The sequence below is a fragment of the Bombina bombina genome, chromosome 12 (genome assembly GCF_027579735.1).
Source record: "Bombina bombina isolate aBomBom1 chromosome 12, aBomBom1.pri, whole genome shotgun sequence".
Taxonomy (NCBI): domain Eukaryota; kingdom Metazoa; phylum Chordata; class Amphibia; order Anura; family Bombinatoridae; genus Bombina; species Bombina bombina.
In genome coordinates, this window is record NC_069510.1 from 38848117 (window position 1) to 38866678 (window position 18562).

Genomic DNA, 18562 nt, shown 5'->3' on the forward strand with positions numbered 1-18562 from the left:
AGTCCTGAACGTCTCTTGCCCAAGCCTGAGCAGAGGGAGAGTCTGCCCCCTACTAGATCCGGTCCCGGATCGGGGGCTACCCCTTCATGATGTCTTGGTGGCAGCAGCAAGCTTAGGTCTCCAGACTGGCCTGGATTGAGCAAAGCCCCCCTCTTGCTTTGCAGCAGGGGAAGAGGAAGCGGGACCACCCTTGAAGTTTCGAAAGGAACGAAAATTATTTTGTTTGGTCCTCATCTTATTTGACTTATCCTGAGGGAGGGCATGACCCTTCCCTCCAGTGATATCTGAAATGATCTCTTTCAGTTCAGGCCCGAATAGGGTCTTACCCTTGAAAGGGATGGTCAAAAGCTTAGATTTTTATGACACATCAGCCGACCAGGACTTAAGCCATAACGCTCTATGGTCTAAAATGGCAAAACCTGAATTCTTTGCCGCTAATTTAGCCAGATGAAAAGCGGCGTCTGTAATGAAAGAATTAGCTAGCTTAAGAGCCCTAATTCTATCCAGAATATCATCTAATGGGGTCTCTACCTGAAGAGCCTCTTCCAGAGCCTCAAACCAAAAGGCAGCTGCAGTGGTTACAGGAACAATGCACGCTATAGGCTGGAGAAGAAAACCCTGATGAACAAAAATTTTCTTTAGGAGACCCTCTAATTTTTTATCCATAGGATCTTTGAAAGCACAACTGTCCTCAATAGGTATAGTTGTACGCTTAGCCAGAGTAGAAATAGCTCCCTCCACCTTAGGGACCGTCTGCCATGAGTCCCGCATGGTGTCAGATATGGGAAACATCTTCTTAAAAACAGGAGGGGGAGCGAACGGAATACCTGGTCTATCCCACTCCTTAGTAACAATGTCCGAAATCCACTTAGGGACCGGAAAAACATCAGTGTAAACAGGAACCGCTAAATATTTGTCCATTTTACACAATTTCTCTGGAACTACAATAGGGTCACAATCATCCAGAGTCGCTAAAACCTCCCTGAGCAATAAGCAGAGGTATTCTATCTTAAATTTAAATGCCGTCATATCTGAATCTGTCTGAGGGAACATCTTTCCTGAATCAGAAATCTCTCCCTCAGATAGCAAATCCCTCATCCCTACCTCTGAACATTGTGAGGGAGTATCGGATACGGATACTAAAGCGTCAGAAGGCTCAGCATTTGTTCTTAACCCAGAGCTACTGCGCTTCCCTTGCAACCCTGGCAGTTTAGATAACACCTCTGTGGGGGTAGTATTCATAACTGAGGCCATATCTTGCAAGGTGAAAGAATTAGACGCACTAGAGGTACTTGGCGTCACTTGTGCGGGCGTTACTGGTTGTGATACTTGGGGAGAACTAGATGGCAAAACCTGATTTCCTTCTGTCTGAGAATCATCCAGTGCCGAACTCTTATAAGTCAAAATATGCTGTTTGCAATTTATAGACATATCAGTACATGTGGGACACATTCTAAGAGGGGGTTCCACAATGGCTTCTAAACATATTGAGCAATGAGTTTCCCTCAATGTCAGACATGTTGAACAGGCTAGTAATGAGACAAGCAAGCTTGGAAAACACTTTATTTAATGAAAAAACAACAATGATAAAAAAACGGTACTGTGCCTTTAAGAGAAAAAAAAGGCATACACAAACTGCAAAACTGCTTAAAATTATCTCAATTTTTCCGAAATTTTTACAGTATAATCAATAAGCTTTAGTAAGATTGCACCACAAGCAATTTAACCAATTAACTCCCAAATATGGAAACCGGATTGACAAAGTGTCAAAAACCGGTAAAACCCCTGTCAGCACCTTGCCACAGCTCTGCTGTGGCGCCTACCTGCCCTTAGGGATTGGTAATGTGGGGATAAAGCTTCAATTTGGCCCAAGAAGTTCACCAGGACCCTCCGGTGTTGTAGCTTGCTGCTTGTCTAGAGAAAACAACTTCGCAACTGAGGCGCGAAAATAGGCCCCGCCCATATCACTCGATGTTACTAAGGCCTTCAAAGAAACATACCAAGCGTTTTTACAGCCATGTGGGTTTTAAAAACCCCAAAAAGCCAAGTGTACCCTCAATACAGTTGTCCCTTAAAGTGTTATAAACCGTACTCCCAGAACACACAACCATTTGCTATCTCTCATTCAAACTGAGTGTCAACCATAAGTTTAGCCCCTTTATGCAAGCTTAGTAATGCCCCTTATAAGACTAGGATTGCTGCTTACCCTTCCCTCATGGGGATACTGTCAGCCTTTCTGAAATATCACAGTCTCTCCAGAAAAAACGACTGAACATACCTTCATTGCTGTATAGCAAGAAACCGTAGCTCACACTGAAGTTTTCCTGTACTCCTCAGCTTCTGTGGGAACAGCAGAGGACCTTAGTTACAAATGCTAAGATCATCATCCTCTAGGCAGAAATCTTCATCCATCTCCTGCCTTAGAGTAAATAGTACACACCGCTACCATTTAAAATAACAAACTCTTGCTTGAAGAAAAATAAAAACTAACAGTTTATCACCTCTTTCACTTTACTCTTCCTGCTTAGAGCCGGCAAAGAGAATGACTGGGGGGTGGAGTTAAGGGGGGAGCTATCTCTTCTGTGGGTGCTCTCTTTGCCACTTCCTGTTAGGAAGGATAATATCCCACAAGTAAGGATGAAACCGTGGACTCGGTACATCTTGCAAAAGAAATTACTATTGTTTCGGGTCACTTTAAAGTGGCTCCCAAGCTCCGCCCACTGATGACACCACAATCTGGGCTGCATCTATGCACTCTGCTGAATAGCATTGACAGTCTGTTGAATCTAATTAGTGAGTCTTTTTTAACTAGTGAAGCCTTTAATGCAGCCCAGAGAGAAGGCTGAGATACTAAACCAGTTTTTTTCTTCAGTATACACAAGAGAGGAACCATTGGATGATACTTTGGAACAAAATAGAACATGCCAGCCCATACCATTAATTGGTTTATGTATAGAGGATATCGGGAACAAATTGGATAATATTAAGGTAAATAAAACTCCAGGCCCAGATGGAATACACCCAAGGGTGTTAAGGGAACTTAGCACTGTTATAGACAAACCTCTACTCTTAATTTTTCAAGACTCATTATCCTCAGGCATGGTACCCAAGGATTGGCGTAAAGCTGATGTGGTGCCACTCTTCAAAAAGGGAAGTAGGGATGATCCAGGAAGCTATAGACCAGTTAGTTTTTCCTGTAGTTTATGATTGGCAGTATTAAGCAGCGAAGTGTACAGGGCACATAATGCCAGAAGATAGGGTGTAATGCAGTTTTCTCACTTCAACAGCTAGGATGATGCCCATCTGAATGAAGTAGCTACTGGTTAAACTGACTCTGGCAGGTATTAGCACAACAAGTCATAGTGCTTGGTACTCCCCTAACAGGTTGTGAGAGGTCATCTTCCCTTTACATGTTGCTATCTTTTAAACTCAGGGTAAAGCCGCAAGACATGAGGGGCGTTTCTAATTACAAATATTTAACGCTACGTAAATGAATTACAATATCAATATATGAAAGGAACTGATCATAACACGATTGCGGATTGTCAAGCGTTTTAAAAGGATGTAAATGAATAATTCAGATATTCAGGGATTTTGTCATTTACTGCAATGTATTCGTTTTGAGATCAGATTTGCCACATTGGGAGCTTTGTTTGTGAAGCCATTGTGTGTTTTATTTTTTGCATAAACTAATACACAAGGACAACTCTGGAGTATTTTTGTTACATTGTATTACTGTTGTGTGAATATTCTGACATGTATTTGCAGCTAAGTTCTCATTTCACAAGCCCTTGCAACCATTGTAAACCTAGATTAAAAGCGAAGAAGTATTTCTACATCCTTTCGAAGAACAAACACTAGTTAAAAAACAATATAGAGGGGGGGCGGAGCCAGCAGCTGAAGGAGTGAGACGTGTGGCATGAGAGCTCCTGATTATTGAGAAATTAAAAGGGTATAATATACTACCGAAAGTGCTAAGTTTGCATTTGTCTATACCTGGGACTGCAGGATAACCTTCTAATTGTACAACAGTTGATAGACAGCTGACATATAACATTGGCCAGGAAGCTAACTACTCCGTATGAATAGGCCCAGCCGCCATTTTCGGGGCCCTCTGCATATTACTGCATATCGCAGAGTGTTAGCGATCTCCAACCTACTACTCCCAGCTTTATTAGAACTACTAGTAGGAAGCTAAAAGAGAGAAGCTGAAATAGCGGCAGAGCATCTCCAGAAGCACAGCACATCTACCATAACCATCACTTCAAATATGGAGGGGAGCATTGCAGACATGCTGCGTAACCTAATGTCGGCACTGGATGACCACCAGAAGGAACTAATTTCTGAGCTGAGAGCGGTTAAGGATCCGACTCCGATACCGGCAACTAGCAATAGGCTGGAGGTCTCAAGCGGGACAGACGCACTAGAACCTTACCAGCATCTGAGAAGAGAGGCACGGAGCAGCATGTCCGATGTAACGGATCTTCAACATGAGGTGGGAGATTGCGTTGCCGATTCCTTGCCTGAGGACTTGGGGCAGTTATGTGAGCATTCTGACGCTTTACTCTGCGCACCTCCAACTGCTGACATCCTGCCCGACGGTGTTGGGCTGACACGGCCGGTCGATGGGAAATTCCATTTAGACTCCGCTCTAAGAACTCTGACTGCTCGCTATGGGGATCCACAGTTTAGGAGCCTTGCTCTCACGCCACAGCTGCGCAAAGAGCAGCAACTAAGAAGCCTTGTGGTGTCCCTCCACATTTTAATGAAGAATCTTCGCCTTTTAAATCACCAGGCTATTTGGAGCATCAGGAGGGCATCAAGGGTCCCTGTCTATATATGTCATGCTACCGGAATAGACTTTTCCCCGCAGGATCTTCAGGTCCCTCAGAAAGTTGGTGTTGGGTAATGGGCTAGTGGCTAGCTGCAAAAGTACTTAAGTTACCTTACAATTTTTAGAAGCAATGTGTGCCCTGGCAACCCTCTCATTAGTAGTTTGATACGGACAGTTTCTTTTCATTCAGTTATCACCAAGTTTTATTTTTGTTTAACTTTAATAGCCTATAAACTGCGTGTAAAACTTGTCATCTATGTTGTTAGCCTACAGTCTTTTCTATCGCATATTGCTTAATACTACTGCAGTAAGATTGAGTTTAACTCCTCTCATAACATCAGTTAGGATTAAGTTTTTATCTTTCAGCATTTTGGAGTTTAGAGCTATCTAAGATGATGGCAGTTATCTGTATTCACATTTATGCTACATGTATACTTATAAACACTAGAGGATAGACAGATTAGGGGTTTAGATAGCACTCACTCTCACTTTCAAAGGTGACAATATAAAACATACATGCTTTATTTAATTAAGTAAAAAAGAAAAGGGGGATAAACCTCCCTAGAAATGGTTAAACTACCCACAACCTTAGAACCAAAAACAACTTTTAAAAGCAAATAAACCGCTAGTCACTCCTCTGTTTCCTGGCCGGGAACTGGAAACACCGGCATCAGGTGGCTAGAGTGACAATGCGGTATTAGACTCTAAAGTTTAAATAACAAACGCGTTTCGGCTCCGTGAGCCTTTGTCAATGTTTCACTTAGAGATTCTAAAATGAATAAGCCGAGGCTGTGGTGTGCGCGGCTTTTTATTTGAACCTTGTACTATTGCTATCCAATCCGGAGGGTGCTACAAGACAACGCCTCATTATCTATCAATGGGCGTTCAGGTATGCTTCCACCCACTGTTAAAAGAATTGGGATTGGATATTAGTTAGGTTCTCTTCTAATGGTCTGCACTATTATTGGTGGATTATATCAGAAAAGTAAAAGTCAATCACGCTCTTTCTCTTGCATTACTTAAAAGATGACATTTATTACCATCCTATAACGGTGAATTGAAGATATATATTATCAATGAAATATCGTTCAATTTGGAAATTAATCCAACACCGGATAAATCTCTTATAAAGTGTTATTATTTATCATTCATGGTAAGACATCAACCTACAAGTAAGATGCATATTAATTAGAATCCGAATTTCAATCCCTATTTGCTTATAGATAACAATTCCTTAGAAGATAGTCTATAGCTCCCCATTATTGTGTTATTCACAGAGTGTATTTCATGGTTGCCATAAATATCGCACTTGTTAAAAAGGATTGTGTTTATATTTATATAAGCTTCTTAGGTTATACATGCACAAAATTCTTATACAAAGCTCCACTATGTATCTTACAATTATAAAATAATATGACTTTGGACAGTGGGTGATTACAGATATATGTGCAGTTTTGAAAAACAAATATAATGATTCTATTGCATCTATATCACTAGCAATCAGAGCATCTGAAGTCAGTGTGTGAGATGGTTAGGTTGTAATGTAGGGTGGTGGGTCACATATAACATATAAAGGCCATTTACTTTCTTTAGCAAAAAGGATTAAACAGGACAAGAAAACGTATTATTGTCTCACTTTGGCCTTGTTTATTTATCATTTACAGAGCCCTTATGTTAGCTTGTCTATGGACTATTTGATATATGCCCAATTCACCGTTACACATCCAATTATTACGGTGGCCAAATTATTCATTATTGGGAACCACGTATCACTCTAAAATAAAGTGATATTAATTGGAAATACAAAACACATACTGACAGACAGCAATAGAGAAAGTAATCACTATTCAGATATATACCCAATAATTGTTAAACTCATTCATGCCATTGGGTATGACAGTGTTCAGATTGAAAACCCATTTGGTTTCCATCTTTAACAGTCTGTTTTCCGTATTCCCCCCTCTTATTCCTGGTTTCAGTTTCTCTAATCCCCAGCATTTTAAAGCATTGGTTTTCCCACTATGATATTGAAGAAAGTGTTTAGCTACACTCGTTATTTGTTTTTTATCTTCAATATCTTTGTGGGCTGTCCTTATGTTGCTCAGATGTTCAGTTATACGTTTACCCAGACTGCGTGTAGTCATGCCAACGTAATATAAATTACAACTACAGGATATGCAGTAAATTACGTTGGTACTTTGACAATTGATGTGTTCTTTTATGGTCCACGTATAATTAAATCTGTCCACTATAGATTGTTTTTTTACCATATGCTGGCATACTTTACAATGCCCACAGCCTATAGAACCCTTGTAAGTTGGAGATTTCTTTGCATTCCTGTCATAGTGACTAGTTATAAGCTTGTCACTGATGTTACTTGCTCTCCTGTATGTTACTAACGGTCTCTCAGGTAGCAATGGTTTTAAAAGTGTGTCCTGGGTAAGGACATACCAATGTTTTCGTAAAATGCTGGTAATGTGATCACTTTGTGGTGAGAAAGTGGTAATAAACCTAAGAGGGGTATTAGATTCTTTTAATTTGGGAGTTAAAAGTTCCCGTCTATCCTTCAGTAATGCTCGATTGTAAGCTTTGGCTAGTAACTTTCTAGAATAACCACGTTCCAATAATCTTTCTCTCAGATCTCTCGCAGCTATCTTAAAGTTCTCAATAGTACTGCAATTACGTCGTAGACGTATATATTCCCCCATTGGGAGCCCCCTAATAGTTGCTGGATGGTGATAACTATTAGCATCTAAAATATTATTAGTGGAGGTAGGCTTTCTGTATGCCGATGTTTCAATAGTATTATCGGTTTTATGAATATACAGGTCCAAAAATTCCACTTTTGTCTTATTTATGGTAGATGTGAGGTATAGTCCAAAGGGATTGTCATTGAGAACTGTTATAAATTCAGTCAAAAGGTCTGGTGGTCCATTCCATACGAATAATATATCATCTATATATCTGGACCAGTGGGAGACATATTGGGTCAGATGTTTGAGGTCTTCATTGAAAACCACTGTTTCCTCCCACCAGCCCAGATATATATTAGCGTATGTCAGGGCACAGGATCATCCAGCAACTATTAGGGGGCTCCCAATGGGGGAATATATACGTCTACGACGTAATTGCAGTACTATTGAGAACTTTAAGATAGCTGCGAGAGATCTGAGAGAAAGATTATTGGAACGTGGTTATTCTAGAAAGTTACTAGCCAAAGCTTACAATCGAGCATTACTGAAGGATAGACGGGAACTTTTAACTCCCAAATTAAAAGAATCTAATACCCCTCTTAGGTTTATTACCACTTTCTCACCACAAAGTGATCACATTACCAGCATTTTACGAAAACATTGGTATGTCCTTACCCAGGACACACTTTTAAAACCATTGCTACCTGAGAGACCGTTAGTAACATACAGGAGAGCAAGTAACATCAGTGACAAGCTTATAACTAGTCACTATGACAGGAATGCAAAGAAATCTCCAACTTACAAGGGTTCTATAGGCTGTGGGCATTGTAAAGTATGCCAGCATATGGTAAAAAAACAATCTATAGTGGACAGATTTAATTATACGTGGACCATAAAAGAACACATCAATTGTCAAAGTACCAACGTAATTTACTGCATATCCTGTAGTTGTAATTTATATTACGTTGGCATGACTACACGCAGTCTGGGTAAACGTATAACTGAACATCTGAGCAACATAAGGACAGCCCACAAAGATATTGAAGATAAAAAACAAATAACGAGTGTAGCTAAACACTTTCTTCAATATCATAGTGGGAAAACCAATGCTTTAAAATGCTGGGGATTAGAGAAACTGAAACCAGGAATAAGAGGGGGGAATACGGAAAACAGACTGTTAAAGATGGAAACCAAATGGGTTTTCAATCTGAACACTGTCATACCCAATGGCATGAATGAGTTTAACAATTATTGGGTATATATCTGAATAGTGATTACTTTCTCTATTGCTGTCTGTCAGTATGTGTTTTGTATTTCCAATTAATATCACTTTATTTTAGAGTGATACGTGGTTCCCAATAATGAATAATTTGGCCACCGTAATAATTGGATGTGTAACGGTGAATTGGGCATATATCAAATAGTCCATAGACAAGCTAACATAAGGGCTCTGTAAATGATAAATAAACAAGGCCAAAGTGAGACAATAATACGTTTTCTTGTCCTGTTTAATCCTTTTTGCTAAAGAAAGTAAATGGCCTTTATATGTTATATGTGACCCACCACCCTACATTACAACCTAACCATCTCACACACTGACTTCAGATGCTCTGATTGCTAGTGATATAGATGCAATAGAATCATTATATTTGTTTTTCAAAACTGCACATATATCTGTAATCACCCACTGTCCAAAGTCATATTATTTTATAATTGTAAGATACATAGTGGAGCTTTGTATAAGAATTTTGTGCATGTATAACCTAAGAAGCTTATATAAATATAAACACAATCCTTTTTAACAAGTGCGATATTTATGGCAACCATGAAATACACTCTGTGAATAACACAATAATGGGGAGCTATAGACTATCTTCTAAGGAATTGTTATCTATAAGCAAATAGGGATTGAAATTCGGATTCTAATTAATATGCATCTTACTTGTAGGTTGATGTCTTACCATGAATGATAAATAATAACACTTTATAAGAGATTTATCCGGTGTTGGATTAATTTCCAAATTGAACGATATTTCATTGATAATATATATCTTCAATTCACCGTTATAGGATGGTAATAAATGTCATCTTTTAAGTAATGCAAGAGAAAGAGCGTGATTGACTTTTACTTTTCTGATATAATCCACCAATAATAGTGCAGACCATTAGAAGAGAACCTAACTAATATCCAATCCCAATTCTTTTAACAGTGGGTGGAAGCATACCTGAACGCCCATTGATAGATAATGAGGCGTTGCCTTGTAGCACCCTCCGGATTGGATAGCAATAGTACAAGGTTCAAATAAAAAGCCGCGCACACCACAGCCTCGGCTTATTCATTTTAGAATCTCTAAGTGAAACATTGACAAAGGCTCACGGAGCCGAAACGCGTTTGTTATTTAAACTTTAGAGTCTAATACCGCATTGTCACTCTAGCCACCTGATGCCGGTGTTTCCAGTTCCCGGCCAGGAAACAGAGGAGTGACTAGCGGTTTATTTGCTTTTAAAAGTTGTTTTTGGTTCTAAGGTTGTGGGTAGTTTAACCATTTCTAGGGAGGTTTATCCCCCTTTTCTTTTTTACTTAATTAAATAAAGCATGTATGTTTTATATTGTCACCTTTGAAAGTGAGAGTGAGTGCTATCTAAACCCCTAATCTGTCTATCCTCTAGTGTTTAAATGTATCTTATTTAAAGGGGTAGCACCGGAATACAAATTTCTTATCTCACTTACCTACAGTGTAGTGCCAGTTTTTTTCTTTTTGTTTTCACATGTATACTTATACCAGGATTATAATGTTTCCCTGGTCAAATTTCACTTGCTTTCACTGAGACTGTTCAATTGCAGTAATTATAGGTTAAATATACTGTCTTAACTACACCTCCCCCTTACATGCTTTCCCCATATATTTTATGTAGAACGCAATAATATCAGTAGAAGAGGAGTTACGGTATTGGCATAATTCACATCTTATAACATTTCTGTCAGTTTGATTAGCCTCTTTAGGCTATAGTTGTTCTAATGAGGCAATTTTTTTGTCTAAACCTGTAACTATACTATAGAAGGGATGATTACCAATACTCCTGGGCATAACGATTTAATATATCTGCTTTATGTTAGGCTCCATGTATGTGGTCTGTTCTGGAATTTACTCTGCTGCTCAGACAGAGAACTCTTTATCTCTAAGCTAAAATGTTTTGAAGCTACTTTTATATAAGTACAAAGATTTAGTTAAAAGTGTTAACTCCCACATATAGGTATAACTACTGTATCATAATTAAGCTTACCCCCTAGTGACACATGGCTATTGCCTGAAGATACTGTTGTACTGGGGAAGATCCTTAAATACCACTAGAACTAACATTTTGATGCCCAAATAACTGGAGCAATTCATAGAAATATTGTTTCAGGCAAGCCTGCCTCTACTGACAGAATAGAGGCATTCTTTAGAGACACACTATATCAGATAATGTTTATTTTTTGGGCAAATATATAGATATGTGTAGGGAAACTATATCTTACTCAATCATTTAGAGCATGCAGAGAATTGTATATCTGTACAAACCATTTTTTTTATTTTTATTTATATATTAATAATTGTACTCCCCTGAGAGCGTAGATACTTTAACTGTGGCATATATTCGCTGTGTATTTATGTATGACCCTTACAATGTTTATGACAGCTCTCTCAGACACAGAGCCCCAGCCATCCAGCCTGAGCTTAGACAGACGCCTGAACGTATCCCCAGTCCCTTCTGGACAGTTTCCTAAGTTTCCTTCTGGTTATAACCAACATAATCCCCTAACCTTCTGTCCCATAGCTCACAAATATTATGGTGATGTCAATGCTAAGCCATTTTAAGTCCTGATCCACATTTTCTAACTTCCCCGCTCTTATAGAACTTCACGATGGTCAAAACCAACCTATTTTTTTTAACCTCCTTGTCCATAGTTCACGTCTTGCCGTGATGACAATGTTAAGCCATCCTAAGCCCTGATAATGTCCCTCTGCTAACTAACTTTCTTCTACCCTATAGGTACAACCATATTAACAGAGGGGAAGCTTAATGACAGAGTATACCCTAATCTGCTCTATGATTTACTAGATATAATCTTCCCTAGACAGAGCGGGGACCCTTCCACTTGAACATTCCTAAACTCCTAGCACATACTCTAAACTTCTCATACTTATATAAGGCTCCGCCCTCCCCCCCCCTACACTGTTTACCTCTTATGTATAGCGGTGATTACCCGCTGAATATCTCCCCCCCCCCCTATATATCTCAGCCCAAGAGTGGCTGATGCATATGATAGATCTCCACAGCCTGATATCTCAGACTCTGATACTTTATTGATTATTTTCTATAGTTCTGTGGAGATCATTTATCAATAATATAACATAAAACGAAGTTATATCTCACTTCGCCTAAACTTATTGTCTATCTTCAGATAACGTTCCGATATGTAATTATTCTGTTACCTGTGTATCTTGTTTTTCTTATTCCAATAATGTCAAATTATAGACAATGTATTATTTACTCTGATGTAATCTTGGCCTCATGGCGAAGCTTGTTTGTTAATCTATACTTTAACTTCAATAAAAAATTATATTTAAAAAAAAAAAAAAAAAAAAAAAAACAATATAGATATAGGGCTTTCTGGTGCTTTTCTTACCTTGGCAGTGCAGTCCTTGGAGCAGGAAGCAAAAAGTCTTCCGGAGTGAGAGAAGCTGATATGAAGGACCTGGTCAGTGTGTTCCCTCAGTCTCTGGATCTCCACACAGGGCACAGTGTCGCAAAGACGCTGAAACTCCTCCAGCCATGAAGTTGAGCCTGAGAAAGAATTAGATATATTCTGTTTAAGCTATATAGTGTTGCTACATGCTGGGGTGTTGCTGAGATCCTTATGAATCCGGGGCTTTAGCCCAGTGAAGAACTTAAAGGGACAATCAATCAAAATTAAACTTTAATTGTTCAGAAAGAGCATGCCATTTTAAACAACTTTCCAATTTACTTCCATTAACTAAATGTGCACAGTCTTTTTATATTTAAACTTTTTGAGTCACCAGCTACTACTGAGCATGTGCAAGAATAAGCGTATGCATTTCTGAATGGCTGATGGCTGTCACATGGTACGTGTATGCATTTGTGATTGGCTGATGGCTGTCACATGGTACAGGGGGAGTGGAAAAAGACATAACTTTTAAAATTGTCAGAAGAAAAAAAATCTACTGCTCATTTGAAGTTCAGACTAAGTGCTATTGCATTGTCTTGTTATCTTGCATTTGTTGATTATGCAAATCTACTGTGTTGACTGGTCCTTTAACACTGTCCTACACACACACACACACACACGTATACACATCTCTATATTTATATTACACATCTCTATACATAACAAAACCCATAAACTAGTATATCAAACCTGGGAGTCAGCCTAAATATTGAGAAACCGTACACATATTTATTACCAGCCAGTATTTTGTTGCTACATGCTGGGGTGTCGCTAAGATCCTTATGAATCTGGGGCTTTAGCCCAGTGGAAAATCTCAACAATGTCCTAATTATTCAATTCCAATACACACACATGTATAGACATCTCTATTAACATTACACATCAACAAATGTACATCAAACCAAGTCTGAATATTGAGAAACCAGACACACATTTATTAGGAACCAGAAAAAGATTTTATTCATGGAAATTTATGGAATAATCAAAAAGGTTAGGAGAGAGAAGTCAAATTTCAGGAGCTGTAACTCCTTGGCTCAAATCAAGCTCTGGCATTCACACACACCAATTCTTCAGACATCCCCATCGCATTCTCAACCCCCTGTCCCCATATACTTTGGGTTTGAAAAAAAATTGCACTTATAGCTAAAATGGACATTAATGTCAATTTTATTTATTTATAATAAAAAAAATGTTTTTAAAGAATCTAAAATGGTCATTTAGTTAGTATAATATATATGCATTTCCAAATCAAGAGCAGTTCAGGGATACACCCCTAGAGAAGCCTTGTGGAATTCATGCTCCTTGCCTCCTTTGCTGTGGCTATTTAGGGACAGTATCACTGTTTAGCATTTTGCAATGTCAGTTAAATTTCACAAAACCCAAGTATGAGGGAGCAACTCTCTAGTCTAGAACACCTGTTCAAACACCACGCCTTCTCAGAGTCAGAGGCTTCTATGACACACATTTAGCCTTCACAGGCACAACACACACCACAGGCATCTTTTTTCATGCACCAGCACTCACGGCATATGTGTGTATGCTGCTTAAAAACAGTAACAACATTTACTAGAAGCATATCGCAAAATTCTTTTGTTTAAAACTGTAATGTATTCAGGCACATTTTAATTTTGACCTTTCTATATTTAAAGGGACAGTCTAGTAAAAAAAACATGATTCAGATAGGACATGTAATTTTAAACAACTTTCTAATTTACTTTTATCATCAAATTTGCTTTGTTCTCTTGGTATTCCTTGCTAAAAGCTAAACCTAGGTAAGCTCATATGCTAATTTCTAAACCCTTGAAGGCTGCCTCTTATGTCAGTGCATTTTGACAGTTTTTCACAGCTAGACAGCACTAGTTCATGTGTGCCATATAGATAGCACTGTGCTGACTCCTGTGGAGTTACTTATGAGAGGGCACAACTTGACTACAATTCAGGTCTGTCAAAAAAACAAATAAGGAGGCAGTCTGCAGAGGCTTAGGTACAAGGTAATCACAGAGATAAAAAGTATATTAATATAACCGCATCGGTTATGCAAAACTGGGGAATGGGTAATAAAGGGATTAGATATATTTTTAAACAATTAAAAGAGTAGACTGGAGTAGACTGTCCCTTTAAGTTCAAGTTAAAAACTCCACTATCTGACCATCGTCTTAGTGCATCTTTAATTTAGAGAACCTTCAGTTTAGCGCTCGAGTGATGGCAGACATGGGTATTATGTGCGTTATCCAACATTCAGTTGTTAGCGCGCCCTAGACTTTCGTTCAAAGTGCCACTAATTTAACTTAAGCAATGTCAGAGCGCAATACCATTAACACTTGTAATCTAGACCTTTATGAGTGATTTGCAATTAAATCCCTTAAAGCAGGGTTTTTCAAACCACGGGTTGGGACCTATCACTAGGTTACAACATCATATTTACTGGGTCACGCCTTGTGTGTGTTGTAGGAGAGTGTGTGTGATGTGTTATTATGAGTGTGTGTGTTGTATGTTTAATATGAGAATGTGTGTATGTTATATGAGAGAGTGTATGTGGTGTGTGCATTGTAGGAGAGTGTGTGTGATGTGTTATTATGAGTGTGTGTGTTGTATGTTATATGAGAGAGTGTATGTGGGGTGTGCATTGTAGGAGAGTGTGTGTGATGTGTTATGAGTGTGTGTGGTGTATGTTATATGAGAGAGTGTATGTGGTGTGTGCATTGTAGGAGCGTGTGTGTGATGTGTTATTATGAGTGTGTGTGTTGTAGTAGAGTGTGTGTGTTGTATGTTTAATATGAGAAACTGTATTATATGAGAGAGTGTATGTGGTGTGTGCATTGTAGGAGAGTGTGTGTGATGTGTTATGAGTGTGTGTGTTGTATGTTATATGAGAGAGTGTATGTGGTGTGTACATTGTAGGAGAGTGTGTGTGATGTGTTATTATGAGTGTGTGTGTTGTATGTTATATGAGAGCGTGTATGAGGTGTGTGCATTGTAGGAGAGTGTGTGTTGTATGTTATATGAGAGAGTGTATGAGGTGTGTGCATTGTAGGAGAGTGTGTGTGATGTGTTATTATGAGTGTGTGTGTTGTATGTTATATGAGAGAGTGTATGAGGTGTGTGCATTGTAGGAGAGTGTGTGTGATGTGTTATTATGAGTGTGTGTGTTGTATGTTATATGAGAGAGTGTATGTAGTGTGTGCATTGTAGGAGAGTGTGTGTGATGTGTTATTATGAGTGTGTGTGTTGTATGTTATATGAGAGAGTGTATGTAGTGTGTGCATTGTAGGAGAGTGTGTGTGATGTGTTATTATGAGTGTGTGTGTTGTATGTTATATGAGAGAGTGTATGTGGTGTGTACATTGTAGGAGAGCGTGTGTGATGTGTTATTATGAGTGTGTGTGTTGTATGTTATATGAGAGAGTGTATGTAGTGTGTGCATTGTAGGAGAGTGTGTGTGATGTGTTATTATGAGTGTGTGTGTTGTATGTTATATGAGAGAGTGTATGTGGTGTGTGCATTGTAGGAGAGTGTGTGTGATGTGTTATGAGTGTGTGTGTGTGTTGTATGTTATATGAGAGAGTGTATGAGGTGTGTGCATTGTAGGAGAGGGTGTGTGAGTGTGTTATTATGAGTGTATGTTATATGAGAGAGTGTATGTGGTGTGTGCATTGTAGGAGAGTGTGTGTGATGTGTTATTATGAGTGTGTGTGTTGTATGTTATATGAGAGAGTGTATGTGGTGTGTACATTGTAGGAGAGTGTGTGTGATGTGTTATTATGAGTGTGTGTGTTGTATGTTATATGAGAGAGTGTATGTGGTGTGTACATTGTAGGAGAGTGTGTGTGATGTGTTATTATGAGTGTGTGTGTTGTATGTTATATGAGAGAGTGTATGTGGTGTGTACATTGTAGGAGAGTGTGTGTGATGTGTTATTATGAGTGTGTGTGTTGTATGTTATATGAGAGAGTGTATGTAGTGTGTGCATTGTAGGAGAGTGTGTGTGATGTTTTATTATGAGTGTGTGTGTTGTATGTTATATGAGAGAGTGTATGTGGTGTGTACATTGTAGGAGAGTGTGTGTGATGTTATATTATGAGTGTGTATGTAGTGTGTGCATTGTAGGAGAGTGTGTGTGATGTGTTATTATGAGTGTGTGTGTTGTATGTTATATGAGAGAGTGTATGTGGTGTGTACATTGCAGGAGAGTGTGTGTGATGTGTTATTATGAGTGTGTGTGTGTTGTATGTTATATGAGAGAGTGTATGAGGTGTGTGCATTGTAGGAGAGGGTGTGTGAGTGTGTTATTATGAGTGTATGTTATATGAGAGAGTGTATGTGGTGTGTGCATTGTAGGAGAGTGTGTGCGATGTGTTATGAGTGTGTGTGTTGTATGTTATATGAGTGTATGAGGTGTGTGCATTGTAGGAGAGCGTGTGTGATGTGTTATTATGAGTGTGTGTGTTGTATGTTATATGAGAGAGTATAAGGTGTGTGCATTGTAGGAGAGTGTGTGTGATGTGTTATGAGTTTGTGTGTTGAATGCTATATGAGAGAGTGTATGTAGTGTGTGCATTGTAGGAGAGTGTGTGTGATGTGTTATTATGAGTGTGTGTGTTGTATGTTTAATATGAGAATGTGTATTATATGAGAGAATGTATGTGGTGTGTGCATTGTAGGAGAGTGTGTGTGATGTGTTATTATGAGTGTGTGTGTTGTATGTTATATGAGAGAGTGTATGTGGTGTGTACATTGTAGGAGAGTGTGTGTGATGTGTTATTATGAGTGTGTGTGTTGTATGTTATATGAGAGAGTGTATGTGGTGTGTACATTGTAGGAGAGTGTGTGTGATGTGTTATTATGAGTGTGTGTGTTGTATGTTATATGAGAGAGTGTATGAGGTGTGTACATTGTAGTAGAGTGTGTGTGTTGTATGTTTAATATGAGAATGTGTATTATATGAGAGAGTGTATGTGGTGTGTACATTGTAGGAGAGTGTGTGTGATGTTTTATTATGAGTGTGTGTGTTGTATGTTATATGAGAGAGTGTATGAGGTGTGTGCATTGTAGGAGAGTGTGTGTGTTGTATGTTTAATATGAGAATGTGTGTGTATTATATGAGAGTGTGTATGTGGTGTGTGTATTGTAGGAGAGTGTGTGTGTTATTAATACAATAAGAAATAAATATAAAAAAAATGGAAAAATTTTACACTTTGCCAAAAATTGCAGCTATCTTATTGTTTATTACATCATACATTTTCAGACCAAGCATAAAAAAGGTCGCAAAGGTAAGTGATATCATTGCACTGGGTCTTGGGAAATAAAGTTTGAAGAACCTGCCTTATAGCATACTTTAATAAACACACTTTCATTTTTTTAAATCCATCTTTTTTAGCATATAGTCAAACAGAGTTTATGCACTCAATGAGAGACAAGACAGTACTGCACATTGTGCCTACCACTGTACAATAATGCCTATAAATACGCCCTTATATAGTACTATGTTACAAAGCTATAACCAAGCAATGAGAACGCATGCCAAGATACAGGGAGGAAATTAAAAAATTATTGTGCTGTGTCCTTTGGAAGGGAATCATTTTATTTCATAGCTTACAGGGAGCTCAGTTGCCAAAAATATCTGTATTGAGTATAGAGTCAAATGAAAGATGTTTCTGCTGGGAAATTTCCTGATCAAATTCAGCTAACATAATAATAATATGAAACTAAAATAAGTGACTGCAGGATTTGGCTTCCGTGATCATTGACATAAGATGGCCGGTCAACACCAAAATTGTTATAGTTAAAAAAAGATAGCCCACGACTTTACTACCCATTCCCCAGCTTTGCACAACCAACATTATTATATAAATATACGTTATAATATTTAAACCTCTAAATTTCTGCCCGTTTCTAAGCCACTACAGACAGCCTTTTATCACATGCTTTTTTTATTAGCTTTTTACAATAGGGGACTGCTAGTTCATGTGAGTCATATAGATAACATTGTGCTCACGCCCGTGAAGTTGGGCACAACACAGCACTAAATGGCTAAAATGCAAGGCAATAGATAATAAATAAAAAGTCATGTGATCAGGGGTGTGTCAAGAGAGGCTTAGATACAAGGTAATCACAGAGGTAAAAAGTATATTAATATAACCTTGTTTGCTGTGCAAAACTGGGGAATGGAGAATAAAGGGATTATCTATCCTTTTAAACAATAAAAAGTTTGGAGTTGACTGTCCCTTTAATAACTTTGACGCACTAAAATGCCAGCGTATAAAGAGCTATTAACAAGGAGAGAGGATGTTAGGTCAGTGGTTC

The 18562-nt window shown here is 38.5% G+C and overlaps 1 protein-coding gene across 3 annotated transcripts in view; it reads right to left on the bottom strand.

Annotated features, from left to right (window-relative positions):
* Positions 1-18562, bottom strand: part of FBXW5 (F-box and WD repeat domain containing 5) — a 256286-nt gene that overhangs the window by 114874 nt on the left and 122850 nt on the right. For all 3 annotated transcript variants that reach the window (XM_053695329.1, XM_053695327.1, XM_053695328.1), the window contains exon 3: positions 12200-12357. In XM_053695329.1, the coding sequence (XP_053551304.1) occupies positions 12200-12357 (158 nt within the window). The remainder of the gene's footprint in view (positions 1-12199; positions 12358-18562) is intronic.